A 16,374-nucleotide genomic window follows, 5' to 3' on the forward strand; every position below is an offset into this window, starting at 1 on the left:
ACAATGATAAACAACAAAGGCAACAAAAGGAAAAAAAAATAGCCTCTAGGAGCAGTGGTTTCATAATGCTTGCACCAAGCCCTAGCGATAGCCCTGGAGGCATTAAAAAAGTGTTATATATATAGACAGTGGAAGCTATTAAGAATAGTGAAGTCACCTTCTTCACCTCATCTTGGATGGAGCTTAAAGGAATCATGTTAAGCCAAAAAGAGAAAGATGAATGTGGGATGATCTTACTCAGACAGAAGTTGAGAGATATCAGAAAGGGGAAACACAATGTGGAACTTGGACTGGGATTGGTGTATTGCACCAAAATAAAGGACTCTGGGGGTGAGGGTGATGTGGCTTTCAGGTCCTAGTGCACTACGGTGGAGGAGGACCTAGGCTGGGGACGAGAGTGTTTTGCAGAAAACTGAGAAATTTTGCACATGTACCAACAAAAGTATTTACTGTGGACCATTACCCCCCCCCCCCCCACATACACAAAAAAGATTAGGCACTGAAGATTTTAAAAAATATTTCTTGTTGTTATTTAACTTAAAAAGGGGTTAGGTTGCGGGCTTCTGCTGAGACACGTAAAAGGAATTACAGCGGGGAGCTGGGAACTGGTTTAACAATACTCGGTTTATTAGGGTGAAACAGGTAAAAGGCAAAATAAGCACTTATCAAGGGTTAAGCGTACACTAGGTCTATAAAGTCTGAATGTGGTTATTAAAAGTCCCATAAGATAAACAATTAAAAGCTCTGGTAAAGGTTGCTCATGGCTGTAGAGGGGTCAAAAAGTTTACCGGCTAACAGAGTCACATGTGTTCAGTTCCCAGGAGAAGTAGCCATGGCACATGGATGCCTGGAGCACCTCCAACGAGGTACTTCTGACCAGGAGAAGAAGCCACAGCCAAAGAGAGCCACGTGCTCAAAGTCCCTTGCTTTTATACATTCCCTTCTCTGAAGCACCTCCTCAGAGTGATGTCATTTGTATGCTAATAGTCCCAAACTCCTGCTGGGGTCACCACAATTTCTAATGGGGGCCAAGCACTAGCACACTGGGCTAAGCACACATAGTATGAAGCACAAGGACCCACACAAGGATTCCAGTTCAAGCCTCCGGCTCCCCACCTGCAGAGGGGTCACTTCACAAGTAGTGAAACAGGTCTACAGATGTCTTTCTCTCCCCCTCTCTATCTTCCCCTCCCCTCTCTATTTCTCTCTTTCCTATCCAACAACAACAATGGGGAAAAAAATAGCTGCCAGGAGTAATGGATTCATAGTGCAGGCACCAAACCCCAGAGATAACCCTAGAAGCAAAAAAATCGGGGCCCAAGTGGTAGCGCAGCGGGTTAAGGCACGTGGTGCTAAGTGCAAGAATCTCAGTTTGAGCCCCAGGCTTCCCACCTCTGTGTGTGTGGGGGGTTGCTTCACAAGTGATGTCTATCTTTCTCTCCCCCTTTCTGTCTTCCACTCCTTTCTCGATTTCTCTCTGTCCTATCCAACAGCAATAACAACAGTAACAACAAGGGCAACAAAAATGGGAGAAAAATGGCTTCCAGGAGCAGTGGGTTTGTAGTGCAGTGATAACCCTGGAGGCAAAAGAAAAAAACAAAACCTCTGGTATTTCAGCATGAATTTTAATAATAACTCTTAATAATAAGTATACATACTTATTATTTGATATACATACTTATTATTTGATACATACTTAATAATAAGTATGTATCAAATTAATTCTAGTTTGAACAAAGAGTTTTTACTTCATCGTTTAGTACATGGTATGAATTAAAGATATTTCCCAGACACTGATTTGAGAAGAAATGCGTATTTGTTTACATCTATGACAGTTGTCTGCTCATATATGGTATGCCTGAATAATTTTATTTGTTATCTTGTGTTCCAAGAATTGTTTGCTTCTTACCAAGTCAATTTCCCCCTGGTTGCTGGGTTACAATATTAATACAATTCAAATGTGGTGTTCTTTTTCTCTGGCGTAAAGGTAAAGGTCACCCTGATTCCAGATTCTCACAAGTTTCAGTGTGAGCTTACTTAAATGTGTTTTCTCATTTTTTTATAGTTCTTACTTAACAGATATCAATTGAGTACTTGCTGGGTGCTAGACCCCCATCTAAAAATTGAAAAGTAGGGGTCTAGAGTTAAATCATTTAGTAAAGTACACATCTTACCATGTGCAAGGCCTGGGTTTAAACTCCAGCACCATATGGGAACACTGTGCAGCACAGGGAGGAGCTCTGTGGATGCTGGATAGTGTGGAGTGTTGAGGTGCCTCTCTTCTCCAGCTCTCCCTTCCTCCCCCGCAAAATAATGAAAAGAATGAAGAAATTGGATCTGGTATTGTTATTGCTCATGTATCGGGCCCTGAGTTCCTTGGCATTCCTTAGCACCAAAGTAAAAAGAGAGAGAGAAAGAGGAACAAAGAAAAAAAGGGAAAGAAGAAAGAATTAATAAGTAAAACAGTAAATGAAATGTAAATATACTTACATTCAGCTTGCTTGTATTTTTCTTTTTTTTTTTAAAGATTTTTAAAAATATTTATTTCCTTTTTTGTTGCCCTTGTTTTTATTGTTGTTGTTGTTATTATTGTTGTTGATGTCATCATTGTTGGATAGGACAGAGAGAAATGGAGAGAGGAGGGGAAGACAGAGAGAGGGAGAGAAAGATAGACACACCTGCAGACCTGCTTCACCACCTGTGAAGCAACTACCCTGCAGATGGGGAGTCAGTGGCTTGAACCGGGATTTTCAGGCCGGTCCTCGATTTGGTTAAGCCACCTGCGCTTAACCCGCTGCATTACTGCCCAACTCCCTGCTTATATTTTTCAAAGAGGCATCAGAGCTTCATACATATAACATGTACTAGGCTAGCTATCTCCTCGACTCCATTCCTTCTTTGCAAAGAAAATTCCTGGATTGAACCTGGGACCTCTCGCACACAATCATACATGCTACCACTGTACTGTCTCCCTACCCCTTGTTTGTTTTGGATAGAAATAGAGAAATTGAGGGGGAAAGGGCAGATAAAGATAAAGAGACAACACCTATAGCACTGCTTCACTACTAATGAAGCTTCCCCTTGCAGGTAGGGACTAGGAGCTTGAACCTTAAGTCCTTGCATACTGTGTGTGCTCAACCAGATGTGCCCCCTCCCCCAGGTTTGAAATTCTCATGTCGCTTATTAAATGTCCTTCCCAGAACTTGTCACAAAGTATCAAATATACATTGTACCAGGGGATGGACCCAGGCCTTGACTCTGCAGAATACATTTGATTAACCTCCCCAGTCTAATTTTTTATTAATTTTTTCGGGGGTAGGGCAAGAAAGGAGAATTACCACAACACTGCTTTATCACCATAAAGTTCCTCTGGTACCATTTGTAATACTGGGACATGAACCTAGGGCTTCATGCACAATAAGGTGTGTTTACCAGACCCTCACATAATATAGTGACCATTTAGTAAGTGAATAATATAAATTAACTTTTTACAATCCAGATGCATTTCATGTAGCCTGCAGTGAAAAGATACGTCATACATTCTGACCCTTAAGAATCACAAAAATGTGTAAAATCTGAGTTTGATTTTAGCTTATTTCTGAGAACTATCTTGCTGGCCTATCTTGCCTTTCCATTAAAAAAAAATCTGCATGAGAGAACAACTAGTTTTGTTTATCAGGCTAAACTTTTTCTCTTCATCGATTGTTTGCTGAAAATATATCTGAAAATAGAAAAAGGACTAGAAGAAGTTGTAGGTAGGATAAGACAGTCTATTTGTTTTTCTCCTGCTCTATACAAATCAAGGAAAATGTCATACCAGTTACTTACTAGGCACTTGCAGTGAGACTTAAAAAAATTTTTTTTATATTTATTTATTTTCCCTTTTGTTGCCCTTGTTTTATTGTTGTAGTTATTATTGTTGTTGTAATTGATGTCATCGTTGTTGGATAGGACAGAGAGAAATGGAGAGAGGTGTTGGTATGCTCCTAAATTCTGCTTATAAGACCTTCTGTTTTGATCATCATATTAGGTTCGCTTGTATTACTTACAATGTGGTCTATTTCATAATCACTGTTTTACCTGGGTTTTGCCCTGCCTGCAATGTTCTGTTCGAGCTCTTTTTTTGCTCTGCCCCCTCTCCTAGTCATTTCCTTTCCCTTGACACTTCCGGTGAAGAGATGCATAAAAGGCTATGTATCTGATTAATAAATGAGATACTGCTTCCCAGCTCAGCCATGAGTCCCTGGTCGTCTCTCTACCGCCTGTGAAGCTAGCCCAGCCTGGTATATGGCGCCTGGAACAGGGACACACAAGCAGCAGACCTAAGAAGACCAGATAAGTAAAGCCGCTTGGCTACCCATCCATCATGGCCTGCTTTTCTATTTATGAAGAGGTTTCCCAAAGCCTCTACTCTTTCTTCATGAGACAGTTTCTCTGTCTCTGGAACATTTTGCTCTGGGCCACACTTTGGTTCCCTGACCGGGAACTTTGGTTCCTTATGACCATGATCGTAGAGCTTGGGAGATGCGCGGAGATTTCCCCTGGGACTTTCTGGACTTCTTCTCACATGTTTCCCGCCGAGAAGGACTACTCTGACTTGAAGAGCATTCTCCAGTACCCTGCCAGTCCCCAAGAATGGAGACACATGGTTAGTTCTGCCCTCCTGATTCAATTCTTTCTTCAGTGGGAAGATGTTTTTAAAAATGGGTGCCTGCAATCCTGCAGGAACTGCCAGAAGCACCCTAAATGGAATTTTGAGGAGCTTTTTGGACTAGGACGCCCTCTGGGGGACTCATGATGCTACATGGTGAGATCTGGATAATCTGGTTCAAGGTGAAAGAAGCAAAAACTGCCTACCGAATCCCCCCTCGTTCTCTCTGAATATCTTAAATTTGCTGTCTGCTTTCAGTTGCGTTTCATAAGAGAGTGATTTGAATGACTGAATTTTTGTATGACATTGACTTAAAAAAAAAAAAGTTGGACGCTGCCATGATTTCTAGAGACATCCAGAAACAGTCCAAAAAATTGTTTTTTTCTCTTTTGATTTTTTACGTCTTGGAAACGTTTAATCCCGAAAACTGTATGAGTATGGGTGGGGTAGAAAAAGCAATGGTTATGTTAATGATTCTCATGCCTGAGGCTTCTAACCATGGTTCTTTTATTGAGTTTAAACTCTTTAAACAACCTTAAAATCATACTAGAAAGGACTTCCAATTATAATGGAGTTAACAATTATAGCAAACTTCTAATCTGCTACAAGTTTTGTTTGACAAGTAAGTGAATTTCAGCTGTCAAGTCTTCACATGAAAAAGCATCTGCTCAAATGAAATCCTCGGAAATCCATTTGGACCCCTGTTCTCTGGCATTGCCCACAAGATGGTATGACTACAGCAGCCCCCTCCCCCTGAAACCAATGATTTGACCTGGCACGACCTGAAGAAACAGATTCACAGACTCCAAAGCTTACTCTCTACAGAAAAGTGGAATTCCGGTGGCTGACCTTCCCCATCGAGACAGACGTGCAGCATTTCATCCCCTGGCATTTCTTCCGTGGTCATCTGCTTTGGACTGACACTTCTATTGGACTTAATGGTACACCTCTTGGACACTATACAACTTTACAGCAGTTTCCCTTTACGCTGCTGGGTTTCTCAAAGACTGACTGCAGCAGTCCATAGACTTTGCAGCCAGAGCCTTGGGACTCTATAGGCCAGCCCCTTCGCCTGCAGGCTCTGACCTTACTAGGTCCTGCCCACAGAGGCAGGAAACAAACACCCTTTGAGGCATGAAACACCCCCAGTGGTGAGAGATGCCCCCAGAGGCAAGAAACGCCCTTTCGGCTGCTAGGCACTGCCCTTTGAGGCAGGAAACGCCCCCCTAAAGACCTCCCCTTGGCATCACACTGGTTCTTGCTGCTCTCCTACTTGTTCCTCCATGTCTTGTGCCAGTTCTTTTGAAAATGCCTGTACAATATAGGTTTCTGTTCACCCCCACACTCCTGATACTATGGCCATTAGTTAAAAAGAAAGGGGGAAATGTTGGTATTCTTCTAAATTCTGCTTATAAGACCTTCTGTTTTGATCATCACATTAGGTTCGCTTGTATTACTTACAATGTGGTCTATTTACATAATCACTGTTTTACCTGGGTTCTGCCCTGCCTGCAGGGTATTAGTTTAATCCCCACTGGTTAGATGGAAACTTTCTATGTTCTGTTCGAGCTCTTTTTTTGCTCTGCCCCCTCTCCTAGTCATTTCCTTTCCCTTGCCACTTCCGGTGAAGAGATGCATAAAAGGCTATGTATCTGATTAATAAACGAGATAACTGCTTCCCAGCTCAGCCATGAGTCCCTGGTCGTCTCTCTACCGCCCGTGAAGCTAGCCCAGCCTGCCAGAGAGGAGGGGAAGACAGAGACGGGGAGAGAAACATAGACACCTGCAGACCTGCTTCACTGCTTGTGAAGTGACTCCCCTGTAGGTGGGGAGCCAGGGATCCTTCTGCTGGTCCTCGCACTTTGCGCCATGTGCGCTTAACCTGCTGCACTACCGCCTGACTCCCTTGCAGTGAGATTTTAAAGCCAGTTCTGTTTGTGTTAGATTTCTACTATGTTTACCTCTTAGTAGCACTTAAACTTTCAGTTAATTGTTTGTATCCATGGATTAGAATGTGTAGATATAGCAATTTTAGTTCACTCTTTAGTAAATCAAGTAGGCCATAATTTAATGTTTGGTTATTTAGACTCAATATCTTGGGGTAAGCGAACAGCAAATTAACTAAAGTTATGTATGTGGACTCAGCATTATTAGTGATATGTAAATATTACCATTGACTACTCTAAATATTACCAAGACTATTCTCTTTGTGGGTGAGGTCTTAAGGTTTTCCTTTCTTCTAACTCTCATCTTTCCCCCTTTTTTTCTGCTACTGTCTACTGCTGTCCTTCTTGTCCTCCTTTTTCTTTCTTTCCATTTTCTCTTGTTTTTCTTTAAAAGAAGCAAAGCACTAAAGTCTTCTTAAAGCAGTATTGCATAATGTGATTAAAGTCAGTTTTGCATCATCGAAAATCAGCAGCGTATTCTATATTAATTTACTTACTTATGGGGGAGAGGAGAGAGATGGTGCCATAGCTTTACTCTGACACACGTGATGTTGGGATAGGACTCAGGTCCTTGTGCTTGAGAGTACTATGCTTTATCCACTGAGGCACCTCACTGACCACAGTTGAATTTTGATTAATTTAACTTTATCACATACTGGTGGTGGAGACAGTTAAAAGTTTAAGATATCAGTACCATGAAAGCTGTACTCCATCATGGCAGTGAAATTTTAGAGATAGAGCTCCTAGATCTTTTCTTGTGTTACACTTTTGCTAAGCTAAGTGTAACTAATGATAAACACAAATGAACTTTTTGTAACCTTATAGGTTTCTTATCAGGCTTCCTTAACTTGAACAATATCTATTTTGCATCCTTCAGGACAGTTTTTTCCAAGTTTTAATTTTTGATACTCTTGTACCTCCTGGTTGTCACTAGGGTCCAAACCCTTGTTGTGTAGCATTGTAGAAGGTGTTTAAAAGTGAAAGAAAATTCCTCTTTTATAAATCTATCCAGATAACACAAACTCTTATCTGAGAAGAACTATATACAACCTGATTCATAGCAGCACTGTTTGTAGTAGACAAATTTTCAACAGCAGATGAGTGATGAAGCCAGCAAAATATATATATTTTATAGCTCACTTGGATAGTGCATTGCTTTACCATGTGCGTAATGTAGGTTCAAATCCAGCCCTCACCATACTGAAGGGAGCTATGGTTCTGTGATTCTTTTTCCTCATTCTTCCTCTATATCTCTGTATCTGAAAAAGTCAGCCTGGAGTGGTGAAGACCCAGCCTTCTACTCAGCCCCCTAAACATATATTTTTATATATGGATATAACTTAGCTGTATGAAGTCTCTTCTACTATATCTTGAGGGAATCATACTAGGTGAGATAAATCAGGAGAGTGAATACAGGATGACCTTACTTATCATAGGTGAGATTTAAACAAAGGGAAAACACAAGGTGAAACTTTAACTTGGTAAGGTCTATCCCAACATGTCCTGGGAATTTTTTTCTGCAAAGAACCATTTTGAAAATTTATAACATAATTTGTAGGCCATACAAACTGCCAGCTTTTAAATTAATACTAAATGTTGGGGTGGAAAAAAGCTTCTGGATTTATCAAATTTTGAGTCCTGCCTGTGTTTGCCTAGATAGGACCAGCCCGAATGATTTCAGCCGGTAGGCCAGTTGTTCCCCACCCCTGCTCTACAGGATGGAGGTAGGAGAGGATTGAAAGGGACTTGGACATCCAGTGCAGTGTGACTAAGGAATCTGTAAAATGGGTGGAGAGTATGGTGTTGTGTTTTTTTTAATTTGTTTTTTAGTATTTATTTATTTTGTATAGAGACAGAGAAATTGAGAGTGGGTGATCAAGAGGGAGAGAGACAGAGGGGCACTGTTTCACCACTAGTGAAGCTTCCCCCCTACAGGTAGGGTCTGGGGGTTTGAACCTGGGTCCTTACATACTTGTAATGTGTACACTCAACCAGGTGAGCCACCACCCAGCCCAATATGGTGTTTCTTATTATGGGAAGATAAGAAATTGCACACATGTAAAACAACTGTCTTACACAAATCATTATTTCCCTTAATAAAGTTTATTATTTTTTAAAAAACACTTATTTACTTACTCCCTTTTGTTGCCCTTGATGTTTTATTGTTGTATTGTTGTAGTTATTGTTGTTGTTATTTATGTCGACATCGTTGGATAGGACAGAGAGAAATGGAGAGGGGAGAAATGGAGAGAGGGGACAGAGGGGGAGAGAAAGACAGACACCTGCAGACCTGCTTCACTACCTGTGAAGCGACTCCCCTGCAGGTGAGGAACCGTGGGCTCGTACTGGGATCCTTACACCAGTCCTTGCGCTTTGCACCACCTGCGCTTAACCCATTGTGCTACCTCCCAATGCCCTACTAATTTTTTTAATGAAAGAAAAATACCAAGTAAGAGTCTGCTGTTGCCTCTGGACATTTTTCTACAGATACTTTAGGAAAACATCTGTGTGACAGTTGAGGAGAACTGTATACCCAGAGAAAAGGCTTGAAACAGTTGACCTCATCCTGGATTTGCTTTAATTTTATATTGATATATTTAAAGCCCACTAATAGGTTCCATTACGAACAAACAAAAATTCAGCCTAAATAATACACCGTAAGATTTCACTCACTACTTTTTTCTTACTATTTCATCTACAATTATTTTTCCTCTCAGTTCTGAGCTTTTTAGCCTACTAAAGTATAGTTATTATTTGGAACAACTAAGTATTAACTTCCCAACAATGAAAATATGTCCAAACATCCAGGCAGCAGGAGACCTGAGATCACTGAAATTGTATATTTTGTAAAGCTGGTTTCACTGTTTTTCCTCTCACCAAATTAGAACCATGTGTAAATATTTGTACGTTTATTCCTCTTTGGCAGGTGTAGTGCTTCAGGCATGTGAGTGTAAGCCCTATTCAAGCAATGGTCTTCCTCCAGCAAGTACCTCAGTGAGCTTATTCACTAATACTAGTCTTACCAAATCTTAGCTTACTTTTTTTTTTAAGACTTCTTTTTCTTTTTTTAAGATTTTAAAAAAAATATTTATTCCCTTTTGTTGCCCTTGTTTTATTGTTGTAGTTATTGTTGTTGTTGTTATTAATGTCTTCATTGTTAGATAGGACAGAGAGAAATGGAGAGAGGAGGGGAAGACAGAGAGGGGGAAAGAAAGGCACCTGCAGACCTGCTTCACTGCTTGTGAAGTGACTCCCCTGCAAGTGTGGAGCCAGGGGCCTGAACTGGGATCCTTACGCTTGGCACCACCTTCACTTAACCTGTTGCGCTATTGCCTGACTTCCCCCCCCTTTTTTTTTTAAATTTTCCCCTTTTGTTGCCCTTGTTTATCATTGTTATTGTTGTTATTATTGCTGTTGTTGGATAGGACAGAGAAATCAAGAGAGAAGGGGAAGACAGGGGAAGAGAAAGATAGACACCTGCAGACCTGCTTTACCGCTTGTGAATTGATCTCCCTGCAGCTAGGGATCCGGGGGCTCGAACTGGGGGCTCAAACCGGGATCCTGATGCCGGTCCGTGTGTTTTTTGCCATGTACACTTAACCTGCTGCGCCACTGCTCGGCGCCCAACTTACCATTTTTCTTATAGCAAAATAATCACTTACAGGTTATATTTGGTTCTCTAGCCTCAGGGAATTAGTGCTAAAACTTTGTAGGAACTGTTACTTGCAAAATGTGTTTTTTGTACAGAACTCTTTTTTCATTTTTAAGATTACACATTTAAGCAGTTATTCAGGAAACAGAAAAAAATATATATAGAATTCATTGCTTTTTTTTTTTCACCATAAGGACCAACAGAAAGCTCACCAGGTTGGTATATTGCATCAAAGTAAAAAGACTCTTTGTGTTGGTTCTTAAAGCCAGCCCCCCCCCCCCATGCTTCATTGCTGACACCATGTTCTGTTTACATAATCATTGTTTTGCCTAAAAGATAGCCATCACGTTATCCCCTCAGGGTATTGCTAATTCATTTAAAACCATCACAACAGTTGTGAAGGACGCTTCCACCTTCCCAGCATGCCTTTTGCCTCTCTCCACCCCCTTTCGTAGCCATTTCCATTTCTGACTTGCTACTTCCGGTTTTTATCCCATAAAACCCACTGCTGTTCCTGGTTTTGCTTTCTTTCTCTTCCACATCCCGACCTGGAGAACACTTGGGGCAGGCGTGTATAGTGGGAGGTGGCCATTTTGCTAGCTCCATGTGGCCTAAACCCAGTGTGCTCATACCCGACTCTAGGTCATCCGCATCAATAAAGAATTGTATCACCACGCCACCACGAGTTCCTCAGCAAAGCTAGCCCAGCATCTGTGGGGGCGGGGGAGGGGGAGGGCTCAGGTCCTGGAACATAATGGCAGAGGAGGACCTAGTGGGGCTTGTATTGTTATGTGGAAAACTGGGAAATGTTACAAACTATTGTATTTTACTGTCGACTATAAACCATTAATCCCCCAATAAAGAAATTTTTTAAAAAGCTAACCAAATTGAGTTTGTAACTTACCGTGTGTGAAACCTTACTTTTGAACCCCAACACCATATGGGGATACTATAATTACAGGGGAAGCTCTACAGATAGTAAAATGGTGCTATGGTCTCTCGTTATCTCTGTCTCTCTCTCTATGAATAAGAAAGAATGAAAAAGTCAGCTCTCACACCAAGGTGGAGAGGGCACTCTCATGTTGACATGAGTTTTGTTTATTTTAGAGAATATAATTTTGCTTAACGTTTTCAAAGGACTTGCAATACTGCCAAGTTAGATGCATACTGTTGATCTTGATAAATTTTTTCGACTATAATAAAATGCTAGACTAAGGGGCTGCAAAATAGCTCAACCCAAAGAGTACCTGTATGCTATGTATGCACACAACCCAGGCTTAAACCCAGCACCCACAGCCCTGGGGAAGCTTCAGTGCTATGGTGTCTTTCCCTCTGACTGTCTTTTTCTTTCTTTCTGAAGTCAGCTCAGAGTAGTGAAGCCCTGGTGATGATAAAATCATAGACCAAATTTTAAAAATATATATATTCACTTATTTAATGAAAGATAACACACATTATGAGAAAGACAGACACACTCCAGAGCACTCATCTACTCTGGCTTATGGTGGTGTTGGGAGTTGAACCTGTGACCTCAGAGCCTCAAGGCTAGAACAAATTTTGATTTAAATTTTGTTTATTGACATTTAAAAAATTTCTTTTTTTAATTTTACTTATTTATTACTAGATAGAGACAGAGTGAAATTGATTGGGGGAGGAGGACATAGAGAGGGAGAGAGACATCTGTAGCCCTGCTTCACCACTCATGAAGCTTTGCTCCTGCAGGTGGAGACCAGGGTTTGAACCCAGGTACTTGTGCACCATAATGTGTGCACTTAACCATGTGCACCACCGCCTGGTCCCTAAAAATTTCTTTATTGGGGGATTAATGGTTTATAGTCAACAGTAAAATACAATAGTTTGTACATGTATAACATTTTCATATAACAATACAACCCCCACTAGGTCCTCTTCTGCCATCATGTTTCAGGACCTGATCGCCTACCCCAGAGTCTCTTACTTTGGTGCAATACATATTTTTTGATATTTTATTGAACTGTAATGGACATATAGCATTAGCTTCCACTGTACATTAGTTTCAGGTGTTCAATATCAGGATTAAGTTTAAAATTCAGATGAATTGGGCTGGGTGCTGATGCACCTGGTTGAGTACACATGCTATAATGCACAGGGACCCTCATTCAAGTCACAGTCTCTACCTGTAGCAGGGAAGCTTCACAAATGGTGAGGTAGTGCTATGGATAGATGTCTGTCTCTGTCTCTCCTTTCCCTCTCAAATTCACTCTGTCTCTATTCATAAATAATAATAGTAAAATTTAAAAATGTGTTCCATTATTAAAAGAAGTAAAATTCAGATGAATCAAGAACTAAGCTAACTTACTGTCATCTTTTTCTAAGATGTTTTCCTAAAAAAATACTTTTAATATCAACAAATATATCTTCTGTTGTTGATTTTAATATGTTTTTAACTTGAAAGTCCTTTGACCAACTGAAGAAAAATGGACTTTATATCCAGAAACATTTTTATCTGTTTTTTTGACTCCGTATTTTTCTGACCACTAAGTATCTGACTTCCATTTTCCATTTAATCTTGAACCTTCTCCTTTTTGTGTTTAGGACTTGTGATACTCTGCTATCTTTTGGTTTATTCCTCTGACCTTTTTAAAAAAATTTTTTTTTAATATATATTTATTTTTTCCCTTTTGCTGTCCTTGTTTTTCATTGTTATTGTAGTTATTATTGTTGTCATCATTGTTGGATAGGACAGAGAGAAATGGAGAGAGGAGGGGAGAAGATAGACACCTGGAAACCTGCTTCACCGCCTGTGAAGAGACTCCCCTGCAGGTGGGGAGCCAGGGGCTGGAACCAGGATCCTTCCGCCAGTCCTTGGCGCTTTGCGTCACGTGCACTTAACCTGTTGCGCTACCACCCGACTCCCCTCTAACCTTCCTTTTTTCTTTTCCCTCTTACTTTTTTTTTTTTTTTTGAGCACAAATCGTAGATTTCTAAGTGCCCACTAGATGTTTCTTTTTTGCTCATGTATCATCACATTTTATAGTGTACATTCCCCCTCTCTCATTACAGTGTTCTTATTTGACTTATTTATATGGTTTTGAAAGCTCAAAGTAAATCTTAGTTTTTTTCTTCCTTTTCTCATTTCTTTCCTGTATTAAAATCAGTTTTATAGAAGTGGCTTTTAGGTATTTAAAGGAAGCACCAATAATTTGGAATACACTGAAAAAATCAAAGAAGGACATTTGAATATAAAAAAAAATTGAAGGAAATACTGTCTTTAATCCAGAAAAGAAAAATGTTAATAGATTTCAGTCTAGTTCTTACAATAGCAGGATTCTGTTGTTTGGTAAAGATTAGTCACTCCTTATCTCTCTGCCTTCAGAGAGTTTTAGAGATGCCTTATAACCAGACATCATGAAGACTGAATGTACAGGGGAGGATGATTCACCTTCTTTCTTTCTTTTTTTTTTTAATTTTTTATTTATAAAATGGAAACATTGACAAAACCGTAAGATAAGAGGGGCACAAGTTCGCATAATTCACACCACCAGAACTCCATATCCCATCCTCCCCCCCCTCCCCCCAATAGCTTTCCTATTCTCTAGCCCTCTGGGAGTATGGACCCAGAGTCATTGTGGTATGCAGAAGGTTGAAGATCTGGTTTCTGTAATTGCTTCCCCGAAGAACATGGGTGTTGACAGGTTGATCCATACTCCCAGCCTGTCTCTCTTTCCCTAGTGGGGAAGGGCTCTGGGGAAGTGGAGCTCCAGGACACATTGGTGGGATTGTCTGTCTAGGGAAGTCTGGTCCTGGTCAGCATCATGCTAGCATCTGGAACCTGGTGGTTGACAAGAGAGTTAAAACATACAAAGCCAAACAAATTGTTGACCAATCATGAACCTAAGGGCTGGAATAGTGCAGATGAAGAGTTGGGGGGTCCTCCATTTTGTAGATAGCTAGTAGGCATATTTTAGTTAAATTCCAAAGGGCCTGTGGCTATACTAGTTTTATTTCTTTTCCCTCATTTTTCTTTTTGCCCTTGAGCCTGAAATCTGATATGCCAGTGGATCCAAGTGATTGTTCTTGACCATATGTTTGCTTCCTCAAGTGGTCCTGCCTTCTGCAGCTTGAGAATGCAAAACTGAGGTGAACATTTGAGTCTGTAAACCGAAATAAAACTACTGGGTTGGTAGTTGAGCAAATGCGATCAGTATTTTTGATTCACTTTGTTAATAATGCTGGTGAAGAGGAGAAAAAAAAAGTTTCATTTGAACATAGTTTTCGTTTTTTCTTAGTAAGTATGGCCTATTAGATTAACTACTCATGGTCCTACCATAGATCTTTCTGACAGACCTATTTTTGTACCCATCCACAAGTTGTCACTATATGCTGGTAATTTTCTGGGTGAAAATAACTTCCTAAGTAAACATTCAGCATCCCTATTGCTCCCCTCCATATTATTTTCTACAAAACAATCTTTTTACAATGTAAATGATTTACATGTTACCCCTCTGCCTAATTATTTTCAATGACTTGTCATGTACAAAAGACTATAAACACTTGAAAATGACTTACAGGGTCCTCGTAGTATAATCTGTCTGTCTACTCCTGTAACCTCACTCTTAGGAGTTAGTAAAACAATTATAATAGTCTTATTTTAAGTTTCCTACTTTTATTTGTTTTTAACGTTAAGGACTTGACACATAACTGTTCCTTTCTTCTGAAGTGCTTCTACCCTCACTTTTTTCTTTTTTTACTAAACTCCTTTTTTTTCCTCACATGGTAATTTGCTTCCTCAGAGTCTTTTCCTGACCTTCATACCCTCATATCTGGAAACAAACACACCATTGTTAATCTTCATACCCTTATACCACAAAAGTTATATTTTTACTTGACATCTGTCTTTTCCATCCCACTGTAAGATGTTGGTGGTTAGGAGTCACATCTATTTGTTTCATGTTTGAATATTGTTTAATAACAACAAGAAGATTAAAGTTGTATTCTTACTCTTTCTATTTTGTTAGTGAATGCCCTTTATTTATTTTGCTTTTTACTTTTCTTTGATTCTTACTGTGTGTAAGAATTATTGTTGTTCTTCTTGTTTGATTTGTGCCATTTTATTCTTTTCACCTACCTTTTTACCTAGAGACCAAATGAGAGGATTGATACTGTTTCAGAAAATCCAAGAGAAGATCCAGTCATAAAAGAGGAAACCCCAGTGAGTTGCTTTATTGAATACTGTCTAACCAGGTATGGTGTAAGAGAATGGAAAGAGTAATTAAGTTCAAACACATTTAGCACACATTACAGTTCCATACTGCCTTGTTTCAGAAGTTATACTGAAATTAGTCTTGGATCTGGCTTAAGAGGTATATATTTTCAGTAATCTTCACTTTCAAAATCATGGCCATTTTTTACTAGAGTGTGTGAATTCTTAAGATGGCTTATCAAGGGGAGTCAGGCTGTAGCGCAGCGGGTTAAGCGCAGGTGGCGCAAAGCACAAGGACAGGCATAAGAATCCCGGTTCAAACCCCGGCTCCCCACCTGCAGGGGAGTCGCTTCACAGGCGGTGAAGCAGGTCTGCAGATGTCTGTCTTTCTCTCCCCCTCTCTGTCTTCCCCTCCTCTCTCCGTTTCTCTCTGTCCTATCCAACAATGACGACAACAACAATAATAACTACAACAATAAAACAACAAGGGCAACAAAAGGGAATAAATAAATAAAATAAAATATTTTAAAAAAAAGATGGATTATCAATAATTGGTAATAGAAATCAGTGATCTTATTTTCTGCCTTTGGAACGAGGCTTTCCTTTACTAGTTATAGATAGGAGACACCAGAGAAAAATATTCTTAAAATAAATTTTATGTGGTTGGCATATTTAGTATATTGTAGAAATTTGTCTTTTTAAAATTTCTCTGCTGATGAAGTTTTTTGACCTTTTCCTATAGGTTCAGCCAATCCTGTCTTCTGGTCCAACAACAGACGTGTCTGCTGGTGTTATGTTCCAGGTTGGCGATCTTGTTTGGTCTAAGGTGGGAACGTATCCTTGGTGGCCTTGTATGGTTTCAAGTGATCCCCAGCTTGAAGTTCATACCAAAATTAACACAAGAGGTAAGAAGAAGCAAAAGATTGGAAATAAAAATGAATCT

General features: G+C 40.0%; 1 protein-coding gene across 4 annotated transcripts in view; it reads left to right on the forward strand.

Moving 5' to 3' along the window:
* NSD3 (nuclear receptor binding SET domain protein 3) overlaps positions 1–16,374 on the forward strand; it is a 122,844-nt gene that overhangs the window by 39,647 nt on the left and 66,823 nt on the right. For all 4 annotated transcript variants that reach the window (XM_007516706.3, XM_007516708.3, XM_007516709.3 and 1 more), the window contains exons 3-4: positions 15,369–15,440; positions 16,174–16,336. In XM_007516706.3, the coding sequence (XP_007516768.1) occupies positions 15,369–15,440; positions 16,174–16,336 (235 nt within the window). The remainder of the gene's footprint in view (positions 1–15,368; positions 15,441–16,173; positions 16,337–16,374) is intronic.

This window comes from Erinaceus europaeus, chromosome 2 (assembly GCF_950295315.1).
Source record: "Erinaceus europaeus chromosome 2, mEriEur2.1, whole genome shotgun sequence".
NCBI lineage: Eukaryota > Metazoa > Chordata > Mammalia > Eulipotyphla > Erinaceidae > Erinaceus > Erinaceus europaeus.